Here is a 25903-nt window from a genome sequence, read left to right as displayed (position 1 = left end):
CTGTGCCAGAGGCTACACACTGCATTCTACATGTTTGTGTGGATGAGCTAATGGAATTAGATACAGTTGTGGAGAGTTATAGAGAGTGCCTGTAGCTACTCTGACTAGCGCTCAGATCCACGCTCCGCAGTGCACACACATCAACAAACACATCTTCACACACAGATGCAGCTTTCAGCAGCGGTGGAGGAGAAGATGTGCAGCCATCATCCACCCACTCATTTACCTGCACTGATACATTAAAGCCTGGAGCGTTTTTTTGTAAGTGCCACACAAGTGCTTCCATTTCACTGACACTTGCATTTCCTTTCTCCTCAGTTTTGTGAAACAATGCAGACATCCATGAATTAATCAAAATCCTTCCATTGTCAGGAAGCATTTGCGAGGAGAGACTATGTGCAAAAGGACTAACAAAAATTATGAATAAACACACAAGGCTGTTCTTTGAGCATTTAATAGCATCAAATGTCTCTTTTTAGGAATGATTTTTGGAGCTGCATTTCAGAAAACAGCTTCAGTAAAAATGTATTTCTTAGCCATGAAAAGAAAAAAAAGTTCTGTCCCAAAGGAAGAAATTAGTTTACATTTTTTAAAGGTAACATGGTTGTTTTATACTTTGAATCACAACGGAAATGTTTTTTCCTGCATTCTGTCACATGACAGTGTCAAGTAAATTTTTATTTTTGGAATAATAAAGAACGTTTTAAAAAATGAAGGTATTTGGTAAGTTGTTATACATTAAACTTAGTTTAGGTTTAACTGTGACTTCATATAACTCTTAGTTTAAAGAGTTTTACTTATCAAAACTTTGAACTGATTCCGACTTTTACAGAAGTGTCAATATTTTCTTGAATGGTTAAATAGCCAAACTTTTTTTTTTTTACATTTTCTTTGTTCTCACTGGTTTCTATAACTCACATTGATCATGCTCACTGCACAGTGGCGCAGTGGTTGCCTTACTGCAAGAAGGCCCCCAGTTCAAGTTGCAGCTTGGGATCCGAAACAGAACACTAATGGGAGTACCTTTCTATGTGGAGTTTGCATGCGTGTGTTTTCTCCAGGGACTCCGGCTTCCTCTTACCGTCCAAAAACATGCTTCATACAATAATTGGTTACTGAATGTGAGTGTGTGATTTTTAGCCCTGCGACAGACTGGCGACCTGTCCAGGATGTCCTTTGCCTTCGCCCATGAGTGGCCGGGATAGGCTCTAGCAACTCCGTGAACCCAGAAGCCATAAAACGGGTTCAGAAGACGAATGACTGAGATTGATCACGTATTCAACTAATTTAACTCTAACCAGCTGTTCTCTAATCCAGTTAATTTTTTATCAAAGACCTACGTCAATGGAAATTGTGTTTTGGGTGTTCTTTAACATATTCTTGTAGTATGTTTCCATGATTGAGGACATATATTGAAAGGAAATTAAGATTAAAATGGCCTTTCTAGGTATTTTTCTATTCAAATCATTCTCCAAACTACACTACGGCAAGCCACAGGCTCCCTGCTCTGCTCCATTCCGACGCATTCACTTGCAGACAAGTAGATCCATGCACGTCTTGGTTTTTCCTTGTCCGATTTGGCATCTGGTCTATAACTGTACGACTGGATAGCACAGATTTTGATCGACATTTTTGTTGCAACCATAATATCAGGTTAGGGTTGTGAGGGGCTGTAGGCTAGTGGGTGAAATTGAAAACAAAGGGATGATGAGAAATGGGGGAAACCTTACTCCAGGTCCCCAATACCACCTATGACTCAGGTGCGAATTTCTGAGAAACTACTGCCACTCTGCAGAAATATTGTTTCAGAAAACGACACAACTTTGTCTAAAAATGGCATAATCATAACTAAAAGACCACTAGGAACGCTTTTACAATGGATCAAAAGATGATCGGAGTGAGACCTTCAAGTTTGGAACAAAGAATGGTTGGTAAAAGTTGTTCCCATATGTGCTGGGTTCTGATATCAACAGACATTCAGATAGAAGGATCAAAACATTTGATAAAAAAGGTGATAGCATTGATCCCTTTCCCTTGATCATAATTGGTTTTCAGTGCTGAACGTAGAATTGTCCAGGTACATTTGCACTCACATTGTAACCTAAAAACTGCTGCATGATATTCATGGGTGCGGCAGAACATTGGTTTTAAGTTGGCATTCTTGAACGTGGCAAAAAGTTATCTTCATCTTTTGGCATATCCCATTCGCCACAGCGAATCAGCTTTCACTGATTCTCACAGTTGGTTTTGGCAGAGATTTTTATGCTGAGTGCCCTTCCTGACACAACCCTGTATTCTATCCAGGCTGGGGACCGGCACAGAGGAACCACCTTGTAGCTACAAAGTTAGTTTTCCAAGGACCCACACTGGATTAGGCTCATTACCCCCCTGAGAATCGAACACTGATTTCTCATGGCCGAGTCTGTGCTTAACCAACCAACTTTATCCAGGCACACAAGAGTGGCAACAAGTTAACTGTTCTTATGCCATGATCCGAGTGAATTCTCGACTCTGATTGGCTGCTGGTCATGTGTTAAAAAGTGATGATGCACAGGGATAATGCACACCTAAAAAAGAAGTTCCGGTTTCATCTCATAATTGTTTTATATCACTTTGCTGGCTTCTTTAACTTTTGCTACATCATCTGAAAAGAAATAAGGGTAAGAAGTGACCTTTCTCTCTGAACTTTTTTTATTTAACCCACCATAACGATCAGCATATTTGTCGCTTTCCTTTGCCGCTGAAGGTGTGGTCCATCCCAGATCAGCTGGCTAACATGACATCACGCTGCACCACGTAACAAATAGTCATTCTTTTGTGAAAAAAAGCGATCACAACGAAAAAAATTACAAGAATAAATTACTAAAACTGATTGAATATGTATGTCTTTTGTAAGTGACCATGGTATAAGCAGGTTGATGGCCTTCGAAGTATGTATTATCAGCATTAACGGATTTCGCGGAAGCAACCATCCTCCGCTTCGGTTTGGCAGGTTCGGGCTTCCACGGCGTGCGTCAATTTCTGATAATGCACACTTTGTCGGCCATTAACCCTTACTTAAATCCTCTCTTTGGTCACCACAACTAACTGCTATCATGGATGGGTAGCCAACAACAATGTAATAATGTTACTGTTTCATCAACAAGGACCAAACCTCAGAGGAACGTTTCTAACGCCTGGTTCAATCTTGTGTTTTGGACAAATGGCTCTGTAAGTCTCTAAAAACTCAAGTGGATAATAACACAACTAATATGTTCTCTTTCTGTAATCAAAACATCAATTTTGTTATGCTGCACAGATTAGAATCTCATGACGGATTATCTTCTCCTATCACCAGTTAATCTTCTCATTCAAGACTCTTCCTTGTAGGTGATATGCCTGCATAGGTTCTTGAGCTCAACCAACGCTCCCACCCACCCCGCTCTGCTGCTGATTAGATGACTTAGCTGTTTTCATGTTCTGATCAACTGAGCACACCTGATCCAGCTGCAAAAGAAAAATGCCGGGAGACCTAAAAAATAAAAAAAAAGGAATCTTAAGGATCAGAGTTTTATAGCCCCAATTTACAATATCTTAATATTTATGATTTAATTTAGTTAATATTAAAGTTGAAAATCAGTTGCCACAATGCAATGCCTCTACCCCCAAAAAGCAATAAAATGCTGGACGGAACGTCTTTACTCCCAACTGCACAGTGTTGTTTAAAGTTCTGAATGAAATTTGAAAGGAAAGCATTTCAAACTCCTGCCTTTCGTATCATAACAGAGAAGAGACTCATGGGACAGAAGAGGATCTTGTAGCAAAAAAAAAAAACACAGATGCTCTGACTTTTCCAGGAGCAGGTTTCCCCTCTGGGCAGGAAAGAGAAAAAAAAAGCTGCTCGTTTTCTGTGCAGCTTGCATAAAAAACAACAATTTAATGTATGCATGATGAGCTCCAGAAAAAGCAACAAATAAGCACAAGTGCATATTTCATTATTATTGTGCAGGTATTAAAGGACATTTCAAAATAACCGTTTTGTTATTTGCCACTTCTCAAAAATCTATTCTCACCTAAATGGGAGCAGCAGCAAATCCTGACTTGACCTCTGAACTGGTCTTCTTTCACAGCAGATGACCTGGGCGTATTTGGCGTTATCAGCTCAAGTACCGCCCTGGTGTGTGACTCAGAAGCAGCAGTGCTACTTAACTGTGTGACATCAAAGACGCAACCCCTGTGGCTCAAGAGAGAAGTCATGGAGGCAGAGCTTTGATGGGAATGTGGAGCTCGCTTTCATTATTAATAGTATCCTGCTGTTCAGATGAGAATCTACAGATGCTGCGACGGATATCAGTAAATTCCCGCTCAGTAACAGGAGTTAACGTGATTAGAAAAGGATGCGGGGATGAAGAAAAATGCCAGAAAAATTAGAACTGTCAAAACTGAATCAACACACATTATGCACTAATTTACGCTCCTTTCAATTCAGTTGAAATGCTGAATAATTAAAGGCACTTTTGCTCCTGCATTTTTAGTCTGGTGTGTGACAGATATAGTAAAGCTCTGATTATTAAACGCACGGACAAAATAAACTCTTTAGGGACGATGTTTTAATCTTCTCTCTGGAAAAAAAGAGACCGTTCAAGCTATCTTTGACTGTTCTGTGGAGGACAAATATAGTGCCCGTTGCCATGGTTATGACATAGAACACATCCACACAAACAGAGGAGAGAAACCACGAGGAAGCACACCTACACATATCTCCTCTTTTCTATTCAATAACACCACGTGCAGATGAGGTGAAGCTACCCCTATGTGCCTCATTTGCTACACTATAAATGTTGTTTTGGTGAGGTGTGTGTGTGAAAACACCTGTGGAGGATAATTATCTTTTTTTTGTTTGTTTGAACAACTTAAATTCAGACTTACTGTGACTGTGGGGATGGCGGTGACGAGGGAATAGACGAGGACTGGCGGCGCCTTGCTGTTGTCCTCTGGTCCAGGGTACGGCTTGGAGTAGGCTTTGTCAAAGCAGAAGAAGCCCTGAACGTGCACAGGGAACGTGTCCGTGTATTCAAAGTAGTACGCCATCAGAACAGTCCCTGCCATGATGACCAGCTGGAAATAAAACATATTGGTCGCAGCTTTAGCTCCAGATCCGCAGGAGTTGGTGCAGAAAAAGCAGCCGCAAAAAAGCCACCAGGAAAAGATTGACACATTTAAAAAAAAAAAATAATTCTATGAAGAAATTATTGTCTTTTATGGAGCAAAATGAAGCATGCAACCCTAATGTGTGAAGCAAACCATTTGTGCATGGAGAGATAGAGCAGAACAGAAGAGGGTGAGAGTGGGAGAGATGGAAGTAGGGAGGGAGGGAAAGATAGGGAAGGATGGAAAGGACGAAAGAAAGCAGAGTGAGAGATCCCTACAGCAGTGTTGGTATTCAGAGTAGGAGGAGAGAGAAACAAATGGAGCTCACTTGGAAAAAAAAAACACAACGCTGTGTGGAGGAGCAGAAGGGGAACTAAAGAAAGATGGGGGAGACACAGATGGATGAGTGGAGCAAAATAAGAGGGAATAGGACACAAGAATTAGGTATGCATTTGTGCATTTCGGCATAACTTCCTTTTCTGGTCTGACATTTGTGATGTTTCAGTGACTAAAATATGACGGTTAGAAAAAAAGTGGTAAATATTAATTTGCAAAATATGAAATATGGGAGAAAGAGAGGGACACAAAATGACAAGCATGGAAAGAATGATAATAAAAATAAAAGCATTCAATTTTGCACCGACACAACAGCTGCTCCAGCACTAATTACGGTTTTATCCTTCAATAAGAAGCACACTTTGCTGGGTTCTGTACAGACAAACAAACATCCTCAACAGAAGGAAGCTTCCTTCAATGTGTAACCAAAGACTTGGGGTTTTAGCCATTTGCCATCAGAGAGTGGCCTGAAAGCACAAATAAGAAACAACATGAACGCCTGTTAGAATACAGTAAGCTCTTGATTAGTTTTATCTTAATCTGCAGCCAGAGTTTCTTCCCAAGATCTGTCATTGTTTGCAAAGGACAAGTTTATCAGAAGCAAAACACGAGGAGTCTCTGACGGCAGGCTGGGCTGGTTTTCAGCTGCAGGGATGGAGGAATTCAATGGTAAACAGTTCTTTTACCTCTGGAGTTCATTTACGAAAAGCACACATCAGAAAAACACATGGACACAATGTTAAATATTTCATTTAATGCACACGAGTAGTTGCAGAGCAGTGGTAATATTTTGTTTCTTAAAGGCAGATTGATAACCTTGAGCCTTCCTGTTAACTGTGGGATTTATTTTGTTTATTTTTACTTTTAAGACATCACTGTTACATCTAAGAAACTAACAGACAAGATATGATTGTTAAACTATAATAATGTTTTATTTGCCATACTGAAGATTTATCTATAGTTTTATTTATATCTTTTTTAGTTTGTTAAAGTAGCAGACTTTATTAAGCTATGCTGCTGCCTGCTCCCTTTCAAAAATTTGCCAGTATTATTATTATTATTATTATAAGTAATAGTAGACGTTTTATTATTATTATTATTATTATTATTATTATTATTATTATTATTATTATTATTATTATTATTATTAATATTATTATCTATCGTATTGTGCAATGTCTACTGCATTTTATTATCAACACATTTAAAATATTTTTTTAAATCAATAGATATATAAAAAAATGTTGTAGTAAATTGTGCATTGTTTTTGTAAAGAGTCGCACACATTGTATCACACCGTTTAGCCAATTTGTCACATTAAAAAAATGATAAAAAATGACACACATCTGTCTTGTGTACACAGTGCCTGTTGTCCTCCTCATGGATCTCATTCCTGACCTTGTGAAGGTAAAAAACAAGTAACTGAAACGTTACAGTATCAAAACTACCACCAGGCGGCATAAACACCAAGAAATCAACTGTTTTTCTTTTCTTTGTTGTTAGCAGTTTTCTCTTCTCCCTGACAATTGGTAGCAAGTTTCAATGTTCTCTCGGCACAGTTGTGTCCACTGGAACTGTGGGAAAGTAGCCACCAGTTTCTACTGTGATAGAGGATTGATGTTCAGTTGTTTAGCTGTTCTGCCAAAGATCTGTCTTTGCTCTCCTAGCAATTCTCTTGTTCTTCTTATTCTGAATGTGAAGAGCTTTCACCTTCACTTATAGGAACTCTTCACAACTGCATGTTTTGTGAATTTTGTAAAATGGAATGGGTCCCACTTTGGAATCAAATGGAATCAATGATTTCAATCATTTTAGAATAAAAACGATAATTTCTTCTGTCATGAAAAAATGTTTTTATGCAATTGTTGTTTAAAACTAAAAAAAATAGGAGCCCACACTTTCAGGGGTCGACACCTTATGACTTGGTGATTGAGTAAAGTGAGTTCAGCACCACTTACAGCGTATGAGAACTGGACTGAGTGACCCCTCCCCTCTCATATTTCAAACAGGAAGTAGCCGCTGGTCCCAAGGAGCCAAAATCCCTTAAACTTCAATAGAGAAATAAATACCTATGACTCAGTCATTCTATTTCTCAGAATAAGCAATCCTGCTCTGATACATTTTTTTAAAATGTTCTGGCTAATCCACTTTTTTTATTTGTTTTCTGTAGTGCAAGTCATTCAAGTAATGAAATGGCCATCAAAAGGCTTAAACAGCAAAAGGTTTGAACATTTTATTGACAGATTCTCCCCCAGACCTTTTGGTGGTAGGGGTGTGGCCTTCCAACAAGCTCACTCCTGATTGGCGAGAGTGGTTGTCATAGAAACATAGGCTCCGACCAACTTGAAACAATCATTGCTTACTGACAATCTCTGGATCCTGTATGGCGACATCTGTATCGCGAAAAAATGGCGACAAAATTGACTTGGAGCCAGAAGTAAGCCATTTGTTTTTGGGTGGTGTCACACAAAGAAAACGTAAAGCCAAACAGGAGAAGCCTTTAATTATGCAAACCTGGAACCTTCTGGTCTCCTTGTAATATTTTTCCTGGTTAGATCAATGAAGTCAGAATAAAGAATAATTTGTGAGACGTTTTAGGGGCAAATGGCCGAAAAATTAACAGCCCACATTAAAAATGTCTCCCAGCATGTTTACCCCCTACACTACAGAAACAGAGTTCAGCGTAAATCATTGCTAGATGTTAAGGCTTGCTATGTGTATAACTGTTTCCCCTATGTAACAAAACACTGCAGGATGACGGTGACCTATTTCAAACCCTTTTTATTAGAGCCTTGCTTCCTCTGTCTAATCTGCCAGTTTCTTTTCCCAGCTTCCATTACAGTTTCTGATACTCACCCACCAAATGAACTGCAAAAGCAAACAACTGTTTTCTCCCGACAGTATCATGCAAGATTGATCTGCTTGAGAATGTGAGCGCAAAGCCAGAAATTCACTGATAAGACAGGGAAGCCAAGACAGACAACCCCGTAATCCAACAAGTAGAGTCTCTTTTTTTTAAATACTTTCGTCCATAAACTTGTTTTTTATGCGTGTGTTTTAAAGCGTGGGCGTGTTTCGTTGTGCAAAGTGTGTTTGAAGGCATGTGGGTGCATTCCCATGTCTGATGAGGAACTCTGACACTCTGTGGCGAACATTTCTTTCCATCAGCCGGCCCTCTGTTCTGTTGAAGCTGGAGCGCGGGAGGCGCAGAGAGGTGGGAGGAAGAGAATGATGGAGCATCCATGGAAGTTTAAAGAAACATCTGAGCACAAACCTTACTGGCAGATTCACGCCTGCCAGTTTGGCAACTATATTTTTTTTTCTCTACATAAGCATGAAAAAGCACTTCAGCAACGTTACCAACAGAAGTATACTCCTGTTAAAGCAGTTTAAGACGGGTTATTTATGTTTTCAACCAGAGCTTGAACTCTATAGCTCCTGTGTTTTCTGTTGATGAAAGCAGGCGGTTTATTTGCTTCCTAATTAAACGTGGGCTTAGCTGAAATGTCGTATGGAGATTTGCTTTTAGCCTGCACTTTGTGGCCACAGCCGGTTCGTGCAAGCTTCCTGAAAGGTCAAAGCTTCTTTAAGTTGAAGGCTTTTCTAATTGGCACGTGCACTGCTGCACAGGTCACCTTGATGTATTCATAAACGTAACACTGAAACACAAAGCACCGTGTCAACTAAAATTTAGGGAGTTTTCAGACACCCCTGATTATTTTCTCCTTGTGTGTCACACAAATTCTTTCCGAGTGATAAATAATCTCCTGAGCCGTTCTTAAACGTCACAGATCCTTCAAAGTCTTCACAAAAACTTTGGTGTTCTTGTTTTGCAGCCCACATTTTATAACCATACTTTACAACCACACTTATATCCGTGTATGTCTTCCAGACCCCCTTACAGTGATACGTCATCCATGTTGTCCGCCATTTTGAGAGTTAAGCACACATTGGGTAAACTGGCAACTTCTGGTAATACTTGTCCATGTTCAGTGTGGTACACATCTTTTCACCAAACAGCAACGTGACTATTTTTGAATCCCTTTAACCCTTGTGTTATCTTAGATGACCCCACCCTTTCATTGATGTGTTATTCCTACCATGATAAAGGTGGATAAAGGTGAAAAGATTTCTTCTAATCCATGGACTCCAGTGAAGATCACAAATCATTGAAGAAACAAGGTTCAGCGCACTGTCTAGTGGGTCTAGATGACCCAACTCCCATTGTTAAAGTGCCTAGGATAGCACAAGCGTTGATTGATTTCCAAGGTATGAAGACAGAAAAGAATCGCCTAGTTTAAATGTGGCAGCTTGCAGACGCCAACAGGCTCTGTAGTGAACCTTTTGTATCACGTAGACCTATACTTACACATTTTATGTGACTTAAGAGTGATACATATTTAGGGAATGGTTACCACATTTGGGTTTTATCTGGTACCGGTGCCAGTTTGTAACTTTGCTGGTAATTAACGGGTGCTGGTAATTTTTTTTGTTTTTAACAGTGATGGAAAATCTGGAAAAAAACACACAAACTTTGCATGCAAATGTGAAGAAGTGGCACCACGTGTTCCTGCAGAGCATGAATGTGCCTTAGCGGTTGGTTTCTCTCAGTCAGTCTCCGTTGTCCTCACCAGCACCATGTGGATGATAGGTAATTATTGCAATAATAATAGTAATGATGCTCATTGCATTGTTGTGATATGAAGGCTTTTTGTGACGTCTTATGGAAGGGGTCTATAGGAGAATATAACAAAAACTTGTAAGGCGATTCAATAAAACAGCTATTTGGATGTTTGCATGTAGAGGTCTCCTGCACATTTATTTGTAGCCATCTAATCTTGGGATATTTTTTGATGTATTTAGAGTACTTTTTACAATAAACACCCGGATTGTACATCCATCCACACATGCATGGGGAGAACATGCACACTCCACACAGAAATGTCCCGGCTGGGATTTGAACCAGGACCTTCTCACTTTGAAGTGAAAACACTAACAACAACCTTTCTATAGAAATCTTCCTCTGGTTAAAAGGCATCAAAACAACAATCCAACGATATTTTCAAGTGTGAAAGATGGCCTCTAAACTACACAAAACCACCATTAATGCACCTTCTAAACTATTGTTAATGTTATTTAATTAACCTAACCCTAGCCATGATTCAGATATCTGTTGGGAATTCGTGTTGTTTTGCCTGGACTTAGCCTAAGAATGACCTCAAATAAAATAAAATCATGTTTAAAGAAGATTTTGATGTTATGCTGTAAGCTCTGTTAAAGAAAAAGCCTTTAAGTACATCTTTTTGAAGTTCAAAGACAACAAGTGCTGGAAAATAAAAAGGCCTTTTTTCTTTTTTCTTCTTTTTGTCAAAATGACAAAAACTGAAGAAAATCTCCGGTACATGAAAGCCCTCAAACTATAGATGGGAAAACAAAATGTGACAAAGGAATTTCATCATGGTTAAAATATGAGGTGAAAACAGAGTGAGAGGATGACTCCTTGGGGGAAAAGTTTAACAAAAGAGGTGAGTGTCTCCTCCTTAGAGACTGAGGAGCTGCCAGATGGCACAGAAGTCAACTGATAAAGTCAAACCTGTTTTTACAGAGGGTGAGAACGATGACAGCGACCCGCTGGCAGACCATGAATGTCACACTGCTTCACGTGAACCAGACTCGAGCTGCTTTGTTTTGCTCCAAGCATATCTAATATGCTTTTAGATGGTTCTGCATCAAGCTTGCATGGGACAAATAGAAAACGCAGTGATCCCATGCTCTGTTTGGAAAGGATGTGGTATTCCTTTCTGAAAGTATTTCTTCTTTTTTTTGGTCTCTTTGCACTCTTAATAAATCTAGATACATTTAAATTGTCCACAGTTTTTTTCACTCATACTGAATCAGGATGTAGCATGTGCCCTTTTAGTGTTATTTCTATTAGATTTTAATCTAGGAATTCCACATGATTAAAATATCAAAGGAAAAATAAAATCTAAATGAACAAATATGTTTTTTTTTTTCTGTATTACCATCCTCGCCAATTATCTTACATGACCAGGCTGCTTGTACATCACTGCCAACGTGAACAGAAGATAAAATAAACTAAAGGATTTTTGAAAAAAAATCTCTCCACATAATTTTGCTTGAAATGAGGCTGCAGCTCTCCTCTTTTGTCTGACATTTGCTCTTCCCCTTTTCATCCCTGCACAAGCGCACATAATTACTTACTGATGTGACCAGTGAATCTGTATTTTTCACAGCAGGAAAAATCTAATTTCTAGATTTCCAGCAGATAGATTGCAGAAAAGATTTATCGATTTTTATCTATTTATTTTTTATTTTTTTTATTTTTTTACTTACCCCCATTCCCCCCCAAGAATCCTCCCTCACCCACCCACCCAACCCCCCCAGATGAACACACATTTTGCCCCAAATGTATTATAGCTCATTTGGTGTAGATAAATCAACTGAAGCCAATGAATGGGCTTGACTGCCCCCTGGTGTCGGTCCTTTTTATTACAGCTCTCAGATTGAGGAAAGATGGAAAAGCCAGGGGGTAGAACCTTAAAGAGCGGACTGGGACGAGCAGCAGAATGACAATAGGAGATAAACAGACAGATAAAGATTCCAAGATAGATTCTTTGATACAGTTCCAGAGATTTCTACCCATGATATTAATGGGCGTGCTTTGATTTTCTAAACAAATGCTTTGCATAGCTTTATCTGTGTCTAAGGGGGGTTATTAAATGACATCCATTAGTACCGTAGCCCACAAACATTTATACGACCTTACTCGAAGTAATGTGCAGCATAATCAATCTGCACTTTACAGGCCTGTGATTGCATAGAAAGAAGGGACTATAGAGCTCATTATCAACACAGCTCATCCCTGCAAATATCATGGCTTTATTATTACTGATGAAATCATTCAGCCTCAGTGCTGCAGCTCAGGGGCGTTTTTAATGCTCGCAGATGATATGAGAATGTGGTGTGCCGAGGTGCACAGGGCCGCTTATGCCCACCTTCCCTTCCTAAGGTGTGATAACAGGTAAGAGGTAGAACCGCTAACAAGTGTGTGAAACAGGCAGCTTGAATGTTGAAGAATCCCAGAGCAGCAGCAATGCATGATTTATGGATTCAAAGAGATAATAAGCAGAAAAATCAAGAGAATATAACACTGTAGACCCTTTCTTTTTTTATGGAAAAGTGATCATGAAAGATGGAAAACCTGAAACACTAGTTCTCAAATATGTTAATTAAAAAAAAAACAGATCGTTAAAAAAATGACTAGAAAAATAGCAAAAACTGCAGGGACAATTTCTTCTTTTTTGGAGATAACATCAGGCCAGTTTGGTTAGAATTTTCTGGTTTTACTACAAACTAAGCCAAGTGGAGCAAAAAAAAAAAAAAATCAAAAAGCAGATACAACAAATGCACTGCCTGAAGCAAAAAGATGTAGTGAGGAGGTACAAAGCTCAGCTGGGATTATGGATAAGGGGATCGCGTACTGACTTAGAGGTTTTTTTTAAGGCATCTTGAAATCCAATTTACATTAGGTTGGACTGATTCCTCTCAATAACTACTAACTGATAAAACTTCTTCTCACCTATTTAAAGCTGGAATATATGTTTCACATTTAATTTTCTGGATCTAAAGAGTACATGGATGAATTTGGCTGCTTTTTTTTAATATACTGACAGAAGTTAATAACAAATATGGAAAGCAGCAATATAAATGACTTGTGTTAACCCCTTCCTGCCTGGTTTTTTAATATGTAAACACATATTTTCCAGTGTTTTTTTCTTTCAATCTTCTTCCTCTTTCGGCTTCTCCCATCAGGGGTCGCCACAGCGAACAAGTCGCATGGTAAACTTGGCAATGTTTTACGCCGGATGCCCTTCCTGACGCAACCTTCTCAAACCGGGCTTGCAACTGGCACAGGGGTAGAGAAGGGAACAGGGAGCAGCCCGGAGTCGAACCCTGGTTTCACGGACGGAAGGCGCCGCAAACCAGCACGAGCTAAACCGGCTCCCACACGAGCTAAACCGGCTCCCGGTTTTTTTCTTTCAATATGATGTCGAATTAAGCATGTCCTGTATTTAGCGGTACATTGTGATTCAGAGACATGCATGAAAGAGTTAAAGGTTTGTATCTGTGAGTGCCTCCTCTATCAGTGGCCATCAACTGATCATCAACACCTATTTGAATGCAGAGGCTTCACAGTAATGGGTGACGAGGGGAGCACAGGCAGCCTCTTTAAAGATCTCAGAGCTGATCATGTTCGTCAAAGTGAAAGCCAAACCATATGCAGCTGGGAGATGTCTCTTAAGTTCTGAACAAAGGATTGTGGGAAGCCACAAATCTGTCGAAGGAGAAGAAAACTTGTTTTGTTTCCTCAGAAAAACCACAGAAATTAGATCAAGGTTAAGTCAACACTGTTGGAGCTCTGATCACATCACCAAGCCAAAGCCTTCTCATTTCAGTAGCATTTACATTGCAATGTTGAAGGTTCCACTAGGATTTAATCAGGCATGATTAGCTCTTTCTATACGGAGGAGAGGTAGTTTTTATTTGGGATGCTAAAACTTTTGATAAAGCAAACATCAAAGACTGGCTTACATGTTCATCTCAATAACAAGTCCAACAAAAACGATCATTTACAAGTTAACTCTTAAATGTCTTCTGGACGCATCAATCATTCAGGTTGATTCCATTAAAAAAGTAGACAAAAATAGTGGTAGTGTCACCAGGAAGAAGGCGTTTAAGACATGACGCCTCATTCTGTTGGTTATAGGAACCAATAGATTTTCTAGTCAATAGAATGAGATGTCTTGTTTCAAACATCTCTTCCTGGAGCACATGAACCAAATTTCCTCCTATGGTTAGGAAAATGTATTTCAAATGAGATGGAACATCTTTCATCAAAGAGACTAAGTTCATTTGACTGTTTTCTTTTTTTAATCAACTGCTTTCATTGTGTAACAAAGACAAAAAATGTGTATACAAAATATGTAAAATATGCACTTTGAGCTGTTTTAAATTTAAAAAACACAAATACAATTTGAGGCTTTTAAAATCAGAATTGCTTTATTCATTTAAAAAAACGCGAATCAAAAGTGTTAAATTGATTCTTGAACCTATTGTTTAAAATGTTTTTGAAGAAAATAGTTGCATCTTAAAAAACATCTTTGAAATTGCAGATTCAAGGTTCCCTAAACCTTATTGAGAACACCACTGGCAGCAAACAAGAGAAAATAGACCCTTTCCAAAAAGTGAGAATATCATAACTGGGGTTCCAGCTCATGAAACCAACGAGAACAGATTTTCAAACAATTAGATTACTGTGAAGAAATCTGTCCAAATTCTGCAGGACATAAATGTTTTAAACTGATTTTTGCCAACTAATCACCTGCTAAACTCAAAGCACCTGCACAGGTTTCCCAGATGTCATTAAATTGGTTCAGTTTGGTTCAATTGTCTCAGCTGGGTTTACTATGGAGAAAACCTCAGACTTGACAACTATCCAGAAGACCATCAGTGTTCCCCTGCATAGTTTGGGTGAGCCACAAATTCCTATTTAGGAGGCTGGATATTCACGGAGCGCTGTGTTCAAGCAGATCAACAGTAAGTCTGATGGAAGTGCAAATCGTGACAGGAGAAGATTCAGTGGATTATCAAAAGATTCAAGAACCTCCAGAAAAACTGGAATGTGGTGGAGGAACTTTTTAATCTGGCCCGCCAAACTGGAAAAAACTATTTTGATTCTTATTAAAGTTTTATTTTCGCTATAGTTCTGCTGTTGTCCCCATAGATGGTACACTACAAATACACTGACCTTTGATTAGGTGCAGAAAGCTTTTCTCTATACGTGTAGTGTTGGAAGATTAGTTGTTTTTTCTAAAGTTCATGTGTTTCGTTTTTTCACATTGGATAGTCATTTTTCCAACTATTCAACACCACATGAATGCAGCACTTCTCTAAGTTTGCACTTTCCCTGAGGGCCGTCAAACCAGTGGTGCAATTGGCAGTCAAATGAGAATAAAAGCCACAATTTTATGCACTTTCAAACAAAATTAAAGCATGTTTTCATCCATATTTCATGTTATTTCTCTTCTTATAAGTTGGACTACCAAAACACTCCACGTGTTTTTATTTTTTTCTGCTCCTGCTTTGGCCCTTTTGTCAAATTTTACAATCCTCTGTGGCTCACGAGTCATAACATTTCCAGATTATTCTAATTTTTTGAAATTCTGTTCTTTTGAACCCCAATTTATGTTAAAATAAACACTAGAAATCAATTAACTGGTGGGGCCTGAATCTATAGTCTATGAAGTTTTTTTTTTAAATTTAATTATAGAAAATGACATTTTTTCCATGATATTTTTAATTTAAGTAGCAATATTTGATCTGATGCTTTGCAGTCTATTTTACAAAATCTGTTTAGGATGGTAATTCAAAGAGTGACAAGTAGAAAGCTGCGCCTTAGAGCTGGCCTTGAGCTTTCACAATAAAGGCTACACGCCTTAAAGTCTACAGTAATATAATCATTAAGGGTTATTAATAATAGAGCACAAACCATCAAAGAGCAACCACACTACAACTCAACATGTGAGCTCAGAGATTCACTGAGGAACTCCCCCTTACGATCACTGAAAGTTGGATTCTTTAAGTCATTTTCTGCCCAGATTTTCACAACAGGTCTGTCTACCTAGATACCACCAGGCTCCAACTAACATCCTCCCACTCAGCAGCACCTGAAAGCAAGACAGCGAGCAGCCATCCTAAAACGGCATTATAAAGAACATCGTTTAAAGCAGTTCTCCGAAATCAGCCACTCGTGCAGCTTTATAGCGACGTGAAGTGTAAACAAGGACAGGACAATAAGTGGAAGGAGAGCCCGGATGATGGAGGTTCTCCACGAGTGCTCCCATTTCCCTCACCTCAAAGCAAAATTGTACCTTTTACAAAAATGAGTGTGAGAAAAAGAGAGGCAAAAAGAAGAATGAGAACATCCTGAGAGGGGTGAATAAAGGGGAGAGAAGGTGGTCTCAATCAGCACTTAGGCCTTCACGTAGCCGGGAGCAATAACTACAAACTGTTAGACAGCTGGATGATAAATGGTGAGAATCAGACGGGATGAGGACCTAGAAAGAAAGACGGAACGAGAAGAGGGAATAAGTTGCAAGATCACAAGAGAAAAGAAGGAACAAGGAAGAGAAATGGGTAATGAGATGTTAATGTAAGAACAAAGGATAGAGTGCCCTCTGGGGGAAGCAATGCTACAGCAAGCTGCTTTTGGTGTGAGCACATTTAAGGGGGAAATCTAGTTTTAAATTTCCTTTTGTCAAAGGGCTGCGGTGTATGCAGATTCATTCATTTGCATATTGGGTAATTAAGTCAAACCAGGTTGACATCACACTACCTACCCCCAGCCATGTGGCAAACAAGAACAGAAAACCTTGAAAATAGTAAATTAAGACTACAAAGCGAAGAGGAACCTCATTCTCAAGTTCATTCTCCCCTTTGGTGTGCGACACGAGGTGAAAATGAGGACGACGTCTGCAGAGGACAAAGGATCTCCTGGTGAGCACCAAAACAAAAAATAGACGACGAGAAAGAGTCAGAGGGAGATGGAAAGCTGGACTGAAAATGAAGGATGATGACAAATGATGAAAAAAAAAACGTTCTGAGTGGGTGGAGGAGATTACTCTCTACATAGGGGGGTGGGGGGTGTATATGCTGCAAATGATACCATTGGAAAGCTGGAAAACTATAATAAAAATCCCTCAAGTGGATGCTGTAAATTAAAAGCAAGAACAAAGGCATGGTAAACCTGCAGGGATGCTGGTTTATTAGGGCTGTAAAGACATGAAGAGGTGGCGGAGTGCTCGTGAGCAAAGAGTGTAGGTTTGATCTGTTGGATGAAGCACAACAAAGCTGGAGCAGAAAGTCTCAAAAGGAAGTTGTGAATTAGCACCGATAACGAAAAAAACACAACATGGTTAAAAGAAAAGTGTGAAGATTTGGTAAAAATTGATTTCTTCTTTTTTTTAGCTCCACAGAAGAGATTGGAAAAATCCAAGAAGACCTCTCAATAGAAACAAATGTCCATATTCTTTTAATCTTTACAGTGACCCCAGGTTTAATGTCTTATTGTATTCATTTTTAAACTTTAATATCTGCCCTTTTTTCAGAAACTAAAATATATTTCAAGGCAGAAATAATACATAAAAGCTGTTATAATTTCTAAATAAAAAACAGAAAGCCAAATCAGCTCCTTCTGCCATCCTTGCTGGAGCTCAGAGGACTTCTAGACTTGGAGCATCTTCGCAGTGGCATGGACTAATTTGGTTTCCATTCTCAATTAGGCCAATTAACTTAGAAAAGCAACTGAGGCCAGAAGCTCTCCTCCAAGAATTACAGGACTAACATGAAAAAAATTAGTCATGGGAAGAGATAGACAGGAGATTGTGAACAAAAAGGTCACTTGAGAGGATTTTTGTGTCGAATCCCTTCATTTTCCTGCTGAATGTTATCATCACTAGTAATCAAGTAATAGCATTCCAATATTAATCACTCATTTTGTGAAAGCTCATCCTAATCAGTCCCTCCTTTAGGGGGTTGGTGAAATGAAAACAGCATTTGCCAATTTTTGCAATTTTGCAACTGGCACTCATAGCTGTTATTTTGTCGAAGAAAAACAAGTGAAAGGCTGGAAGAGAGAGCAGAAGGAAAAATGGAAAAGAGTGTGAAAGTGTCTAAAAACTTTTCAGAATGCGTGTAGCTCCTTATGTTTCTCCACCTAATGTTTCAAAGGCATTTATTTTGAAATTGTGTCGGTGTTGTAGTTATTTTTGTTGCTTTTGAATGAATGGATGCACTTAGATATAGAAACACATGCAGGGCAACCTTTTCAGCAAATTTATGATTTGTGACTCTTTTTTTCCTTTGGACGATGGGTGTAAAGAACTGTCCGGACCACTGTCAAATCTGCAATCTTGTCATTTTAATTGATTAACATGAGCAGGTTTTGGTAACTTTTGCTGGTTTTTCTAACATTTTTTAGTTGTTTTTGATTGGAGTGAGAAATTTTGAAAATCCAATTTAGCCTTTTCACAATATTCAATTTTTTTGAGATATTGATTTTCCATTTTTTACCACCTTGTTAAAATCATTCAAATTCAAAGAGACTATTTAAGTATACTATTTTTGTGTGGATGGGTTGTACTTTTTGATACGGAGCCCTCCAGGGACCAGTGGTTAGAAAAATAAAAAATCTGATAATCCGTGTGCCCGGTTAACCACTGGCCCCTGCAGGGCTCTGTATTTTGAAATCAATTCCCAAGAAAAAAAACTGAACTGATCTCTGAAGCTCTGCAGAGGTGAATCTGCTTGCAGTTTGGATTGGAAACCAATTTAGAAAAACAGGGTTGGCTTGGTGTTAGTATTTAAAAACGCATCAATGATTGATTGATCAATTAATGATGTTGCTTTGAATGCAAATGAGCAAATCCTCTCTCTGCTTCACTGTGACAATTATTTTCTTAGATGTCTGGTCAGCGCCTCTGAGGCTTACAAAGACAAAGCAAAGGGGTGAGAGCTATGCAGAATTTTCTGTGAACACTTCATGTCAGAAAGGTCAAACTCACCTCCACAAAGAGGAAACAGGGCACAATGTAGGTGCTTGTTTTCTGATAGCCTCTGTCGGGAGGAAAACTCCTCACTGGCCTCCTCTGAGTCGACAGGCGACTGTTGATCATCTGTGAAAGTTAAGGTTCATCATTAAATTGACTTAAATTTTTGCAGCCTCATACATAAAACAACCCATATGAAAACCAGGCTCTGTTTGCATCTGCTAAGTCACTAAAATGCTGTTTTATAACACTAATGCCTACGAAGGGTTTTAGATTTAAGTATGAACCAATAATGTCCATTAACTAATGCAAAATACAAACATTGTGTTACCAAAAAGCAAGTTGAGGGTGGGTGCTTAAAATACACTTGAAATGGTATTAAACCTTCAAGTCATTCAGACTTTAAAGCATTGCTGCTTTAAATGAAAGCTCAGTGCAGTGATATCTCCTCAACAAATGTGCAGCGTGTCCTCGGGCTCTTCCTCGTATTCATCTGTCACATGTCTCAAATAAAATGGTGTTGCAGTTTGAACAGCTAGAGCCTGACAGACAGACTATTAAAACAATGCTCAAATTCAGGCAGCAACATATAAAATAATCAGCCTGTGATTATTTTAAAATCTCATCATTGCTCCATAGATAACTTGAAAGACCCACCCTGATGAAAACTGTGTTTGGGTGTTTTTATCATCTTCTTGTGGCATTTTGTTTTCATGATGGAGGACATATATAATGAAAAAAAGCTTGAATTAAATTTCTGTGTATTTCTTTTTGCAAATCGTTGTGAATCAGGAGCAGACAAAAAACATTTTAAAAAAGTATATTTATTATGTGTAAAATACAATCTGTGGGCCATAAGGTCTCTGCTCCACTCCATTCTGATGCTTCCACTTATAAACGCACGTCTTTAATTTCCTTGTTTGAGTTGGCATCTGGCTCAAAACTACACGATGGATAGCTCCGATACCACTCTGCATTTTTGTTGCACCAGGAGTGTAGTATTAAGTTGGGATTGTAAGGGACTGTAATATAGCGGGAAAGTATGTAAACAGAGACCTTTCAGGAACGGGGAGGGAAAGGAGGGAAGGGGTGGGTCTGCGTCAGCAAATCAAACCACAATTCGGGAGGCAAATTTCTAATGAACTACTGGCGCTCTGCAGAAACTATGTTCTAAAACAGAGGTGGGCACTGAGCATTCCTGCATGTTTTCCAACATACCCTGCTCTATGTTCTGATTGGCTGGACACACCTGAACCAGGTACAGGAAATTTAATTAATTCTTAATTTGATGCAGAAGAATACACTTGCTGAAGTTATAGAAAGACATTAATTCAAATATTTAATACTAAAAAATACCGTAGACAGATAGTCTACAGAGCAGAAATCCATTTCGAGTGCCACTCCTTTCAAAACTGGCAGGAATGCTTTCACACTGAGCTGTTTGGTCCACACCAGCCTTTATTCAGGTTGATACTTTGTTTTGATTGCCACACGTGAAAGCCTTCAAAAAAAACAAAACAAAAAAAAAACATGTGAACGCCAATCCATCTGTTCCAACATGAACCCACCAGTTCAATAACAATCGGGATCCATAAGATTTAAGAATGTTGGCACAGCAACAGGAAAAATTGTGTGCACTTTTGAGAAGGAAAATGTAAAACACAATAGAGGAATAAAAACATTTAAAATCATTTTGTGACAATGAGATGTAATGGTAGAATAGTTACAGGACAAATAGGAATGTCTGATTGTGCCTATTTCTTTCACAATCATTGCTTGTTTTAGGCATAGTAGCAAAATGCTGTGCTAACTTCTCAATGTTTTTGCAGTTTTGGGCCACTCTGCAGAGTGCACTGCAAGGGAAAATAAATTTAATGTTAAAGTGTAAAATCTTTACGGGTCTTGAATCACGTTAAAGGGATGGTTCTGGTCTGAAAACTCCTCTTAGAGCCTAAAACTGAGGTAACTATTTAACCTGACTTTTCAAATTGGAAAATAGCAGATTTGAAAACTCAATTTTGGTTCCGACAATTAATTTCAGCAAATTGTTAAATTGGGTTCCAACTTTGGAACTTAGAGAGCATCAAACAAGAATGATGATCCAACTGACCACGATACAAAGCACAGCCAAAGCTCGCTGGAAGCAATTCCTTCCATTCCACAAAACAAGCAATCTGCTCCAGTACAAACCTTTAGCTGGGCTGCTACAGGTTTCACATGGTCTAATTCTAATGTGTTAAGATTCATAATTAGTTTGACATGAGAAAAAAACTCAACCTTTGTAATTCTGATGATGTGTTGAACAACCTATAAAGTTTATTTGAATTTTTTTTTTTTTTTTAATTTCAGAATACCACATGTAAACAAGCAGGACTCATTTCCCCTAGTTTGTTTCATTTGTTTGTTTGCAGTGGCAAAAACGCAGAGCGGTCAACCTGTGGTTGCATGTTCAGTTTTCGCTCTGTCGCCGATGTGTCAAAGTGTCTTTGGGTAACATACTGAACCATATCGCTTCCAGTGGCCTAGCTAGTGCCTTTGTCTCAAAGTGTGGGTGATTAGCAAAGCGCTTTGGTCTTAGAAAATGTTGTAAAAGTACTTAATAGGTGGACCCCATTTACTGTTTTACCACTGTCATGTGAGTTTAGTGGCTCTTAAAGTTGAAACCAGCTTTTGCAGCAAGACGGATGGAGAGCGTTCCGGAATGTGAATGAACGTGATTATCGATGCTTTTGTGCTTTTTAAAATAAATAATCTGATCTCTAAACATCCCCCGTGTCTTCAATGCAATGTAATGAGACACACACAGACAGAAATGTGAAGGTATCTGCTGTAAATCTATGACGTGAATAACAGGATAAATGATTGGCTAGTAGTTAGCATGTAGCCTAATAGCCTTCGAATGTAAAGCGACTGCTAAAGAGTATGTTAATGAAAGACAAGTCCTGAATATTATTATTCCCATTCGACCCTAAACTACAATATCAGATGGCTGTCTGTCTACCGGCCAGCCAGCTGCCCGAATGCCGGCATGACAAGCAAAAGAGCTCTGCGGCGGAGCTAGTAGAAGCTATGTCCGGTGGATCGTATGGCAAAGCAGCAGCAAGCCTAGGTATCATAAATCTTATTATATTTTTCTTATATCCATTGAGACAATAATAAATTGATCAGTCTTGTTTTTCTTTTTCCTTTCTTGAACGAATGTCGGTCACAGAGACACGGAAGTTACCGCTGAAAGCGGCTTTTGCGGCTGGACGGAGAGCATATCAGTGTTTATGAATGACTTATGACGTGAATAATTATTGCGTTCGCACTAATTAATCATTTCGTTCCCATAAATTAATCACTTCGAGCGAACAAAATAGTAATTTGAGGGAATGAAATGGTATTTCGGGGGAACAGAATATTATCTTGTGGGAACGGAATATAACCTTGTGGAAACGGAATAGTATTTCGTGCGAACAAGATGTTAATTTGTGGGAACAAGATATTAATCTGTGGGAACGAGAGTTATTTTAATTTTTTAATGTCAGGACACGGGCTCCGTACCAATAAAAGACCAATGGGAACACTTCTAAAACAGATAAAAAAATGATCTAATTGGGTCTATAATTTCAAAGGAGCACAGTATAAACAGCACAACGGAACACTTTGACAACAGCTTTGAAATAGAACGCAAGAGTAAATTTGCACATTGGAAGCTGAGAAATCAACAGCAACTGCATAAGACTATCTCTGAATCCATATCACAAAGGCAGTTGTGAAGCCATATGCTGCTTAAACTGTGGCTGATGGGTAATTAAATACTTGATTTGCACCAGTTGTAACTTTGTGCTAAAAAATAATGACAGACAACAAGCTTCATCTACTTTAATTAAATGTGCAAGAGGTTGAGCATCAGAGTTGTGGAGGCACTTATGAAAGATCAAACCAAAGACTTGGACAGCTTCTTTGATCCACATTACTACACATAATCCCGCCTGATCTTAAACAGGGGATTTCCTTCAGCAGTGGGTAAATGAAAGTAGTAGTAACATTAAGAGTTATTTTGCATAAGCACCCACCTACGTGTGTTAACGTAGGCACAGATGCCCACTAAAATATGTTCTGCATTGTTTTATAGACACACAAAGTAAAACAACAGTACGGACTTGCTGTGTTCAAACGAATAGAGAGGGAAATGAGGCTGAAAGGAGGAGCACCAGAGCGGAAACAGGGGAGGGATGATCAAAAACAAAACCCTGACAGACCGAGATGAGACAAAGATAAGCCATGATGCAGATTTTTAGAGGTTGCTCAGAAGTGAGTTAGGTGTGAAAGCTAGCAGACTTGAAAATGGGAAGTAATTGGGATTGGGAAAAAAAGCAGGTAGAAGTTGAAGAAAATCATCCCAAAAAGAAGAAACAAGAGAGATAGCGTGAAAGGAAGCCTGTGAGATGCTCAGGGGTTTCTGACATGTAAATGGCTGCACTCCCACTAAATAATGCCAGTTTCTGCTCTTTTAAGTTCAGGGACGCATCCAGAAAGCACTCAGATGTTTCCTCTTTAATTAAAATAGAAAACGAATTTCTCAGATTTTTTAACGCTGATATTCTGATGCAATCAAGCTAAAGAAGAAAAAAAAAAGACCCTCAGCAATATTCAGAAATGTTTCATTGAAGCACCAGTTGATTTGTCTTGCAGATATTGCTCTGATTTTCCCTCATCTCCTCGGTAACGTATCCAACCCCAACTTTAAGGCTGATGGAGCATTGTCCAAGCTCAGCTCAATCAAGGCTTGTGGTTTAATCGCTGCACAAGGTTGGATTGTGTTCATGCAATCAGCGGGATTCTGAATACCTTTGAGCCAATGTTACGGAACAACTGAGGGAAACCAGAATGGGGAGAAGATGACTGCTTAATCAGACATCGCCAAACAAAGAGGCACAGCCAGAAAAACAAATTCACTTAGATCCCCTCTTTCTGGAGCAGCTTCATCTAACTGAAAATCTTAGTTTCATTTATCTTATCAAAGCTTGGCGGAAGTAAGAATCAGCAATAAATTGAGAATTAAATATTTTTACTGAAACTTTAGTTTTCCTCAAAGAATTGTCTTCAGTGAAGATGAACGTTTACTTTTCAGCCATTCAAGGCTCAAGTATTTTAACTAACTGAAACTTTTGCTTCACTTTATACCAGGATAATGACTCTCCTTTGACAGTTTATGCTCTGTTCACTATAGACGCTTGCTTTCAATAGCACCTGCTTACTCAATGCTAAACAGAGATCCACAAACTAATTTAAAAACCTTTCTGCAGAGTCAGACACTTTTAAAAAGTGTGTGTCCTACTCGTCTTTATCTCATGGGAAACCCATCCTCACCACCCTGCTCCAATTTAAGTAAAAGCCTCGGCCGTGCAGCATGAGGTGTATTCAAAAGAGTAGGGGGATTCAATGGTGCTAAATCGGGAGAGTGTGTGTTGTAAAATTTATGGTGGAAGATAAAAGGATCGTATATGTGCACGTATATAAACAGGAGGCGGTTTGCTGTAAATACTGTATCTGGTTCTTCCTCTGTGCAGAAGATCTGAAAGCAGAGGGAAGCAATAAGGCATGAGGCTGCCGTGAACGATTGTCTCTTGTGTTGCTGTCTATGTTATTCACTATGATGTGCATGCTTAAGCCTCGCACTGGCACAGCAGCAGCAGCACTCACTCAATATCTCAGTGACACACAAACACAGGTGGGCGCACACATTTGTGGAGCACATCCTGCACAAGTGACGGCTATTTCCACATTCAGAGGATGTCAAAAATGTTTGTCCGATAAGTCGTACCATGCAACTCATGCACTTGAGCGTGTGTGTGTGCAGTTGTGTGTGTGCAGCTGTGCATTTCTGTGACCCACATTGAACCTGAGAAGAAGCCCAGCAGGGTGCCTTTATCCTTTACCTACTCCATCCTTTCATGCAGTTTCCAAAATGAACCACAGGAACAAACAAAAACAAAGTAAGTGGTTCAAAAATAGCCTCACCTTAAACCTCTGTATGTTGGAAGCAGAGCTGCTGCTCAGTGACCGTTGCCTTGGGAGTCTAGGAGGATGTGCTCCTGCAGAGTGGTCCCATTCTGTGCTTTGGTTGTAGTCTTGGCTCTGCTTCTTCTCTCCCCTCTTTAAAGCAACACAGCCTCTCACTTCTGATCCTCCAGCACTCGTAAGCCCACAACAGTGTGTATGAATAGAAGAGAGCAATAGAAAGCTTGCCCACTATCAGGCATCCAGCCTCCAGCCAGACTGATCCATATCTGTCTGCACTCTGGTGCTATGTCGCTAAGCTAAATATGATGATCTTCAACAGCACTTCAAGGCTAATTAGTCAAGTGACTAGATCCACAGGCTCTGTGAGGCAGGCTGCCTCAGCGCAGTTGCCGGCAGATATGAGGAGAGGAGGCGGGAGAAGGCGGGAACGTGTCCGCGCATCTGCATGTGTGTGAGAAGGAGAGGAGAGGCAAAAGAGCGGAGGGAAAAAAGCAAAGAGTGGGAAGAGGGAATGTGAGAGATGGGGAGTGGAGAGGGAGAGTAGAAAAAGAGCCAGAATGTGTACGAAAGAATGCAACAGAAGAGAGGGGCTGTGTGAGGAGCGGAAACAACACTGTGGTTAAAATGGTAGCCACGGTGAACTTTAGTCGCCCTGAAAACCACTTTGATTCAGGGAGACATCATCTGAGATTGTGTGCAGGCATGTGTGTAATTGTTGGAAGATGGGAAATTGAAGCTGGAGAAAAAGAATCAGATGGGAGAAAAATTCTGATCTGGGAGCGTCTCGTCTCTATTTT

General features: G+C 39.3%; 1 protein-coding gene across 3 annotated transcripts in view; it reads right to left on the bottom strand.

Annotated features, from left to right (window-relative positions):
* Positions 1-25607, bottom strand: part of LOC101159072 (phospholipid phosphatase-related protein type 5) — a 52470-nt gene extending 26863 nt beyond the window's left edge. Inside the window, exons 1-3 of one of the 3 annotated variants that reach the window (XM_004065798.4) lie at positions 25104-25607; positions 19110-19220; positions 4909-5097 (exon numbers count right to left, since the gene is read on the bottom strand). In XM_004065798.4, the coding sequence (XP_004065846.2) occupies positions 4909-5097; positions 19110-19220 (300 nt within the window). In that variant the 5' untranslated portion in view covers positions 25104-25607. Of the gene's footprint in view, positions 1-4908; positions 5963-19109; positions 19221-25103 lie in introns of those variants that run through there. The other 2 variants (XM_011474118.3, XM_020701843.2) reach the window with 2 other exon arrangements.
* Between the last annotated feature and the right edge of the window lie 296 nt (positions 25608-25903).

The sequence above is a fragment of the Oryzias latipes genome, chromosome 1 (genome assembly GCF_002234675.1).
Source record: "Oryzias latipes chromosome 1, ASM223467v1".
NCBI lineage: Eukaryota > Metazoa > Chordata > Actinopteri > Beloniformes > Adrianichthyidae > Oryzias > Oryzias latipes.
The sequence above is the reverse complement of the archived record's forward strand: the minus strand, read 5'-3'. Positions and strand labels throughout refer to the sequence as shown.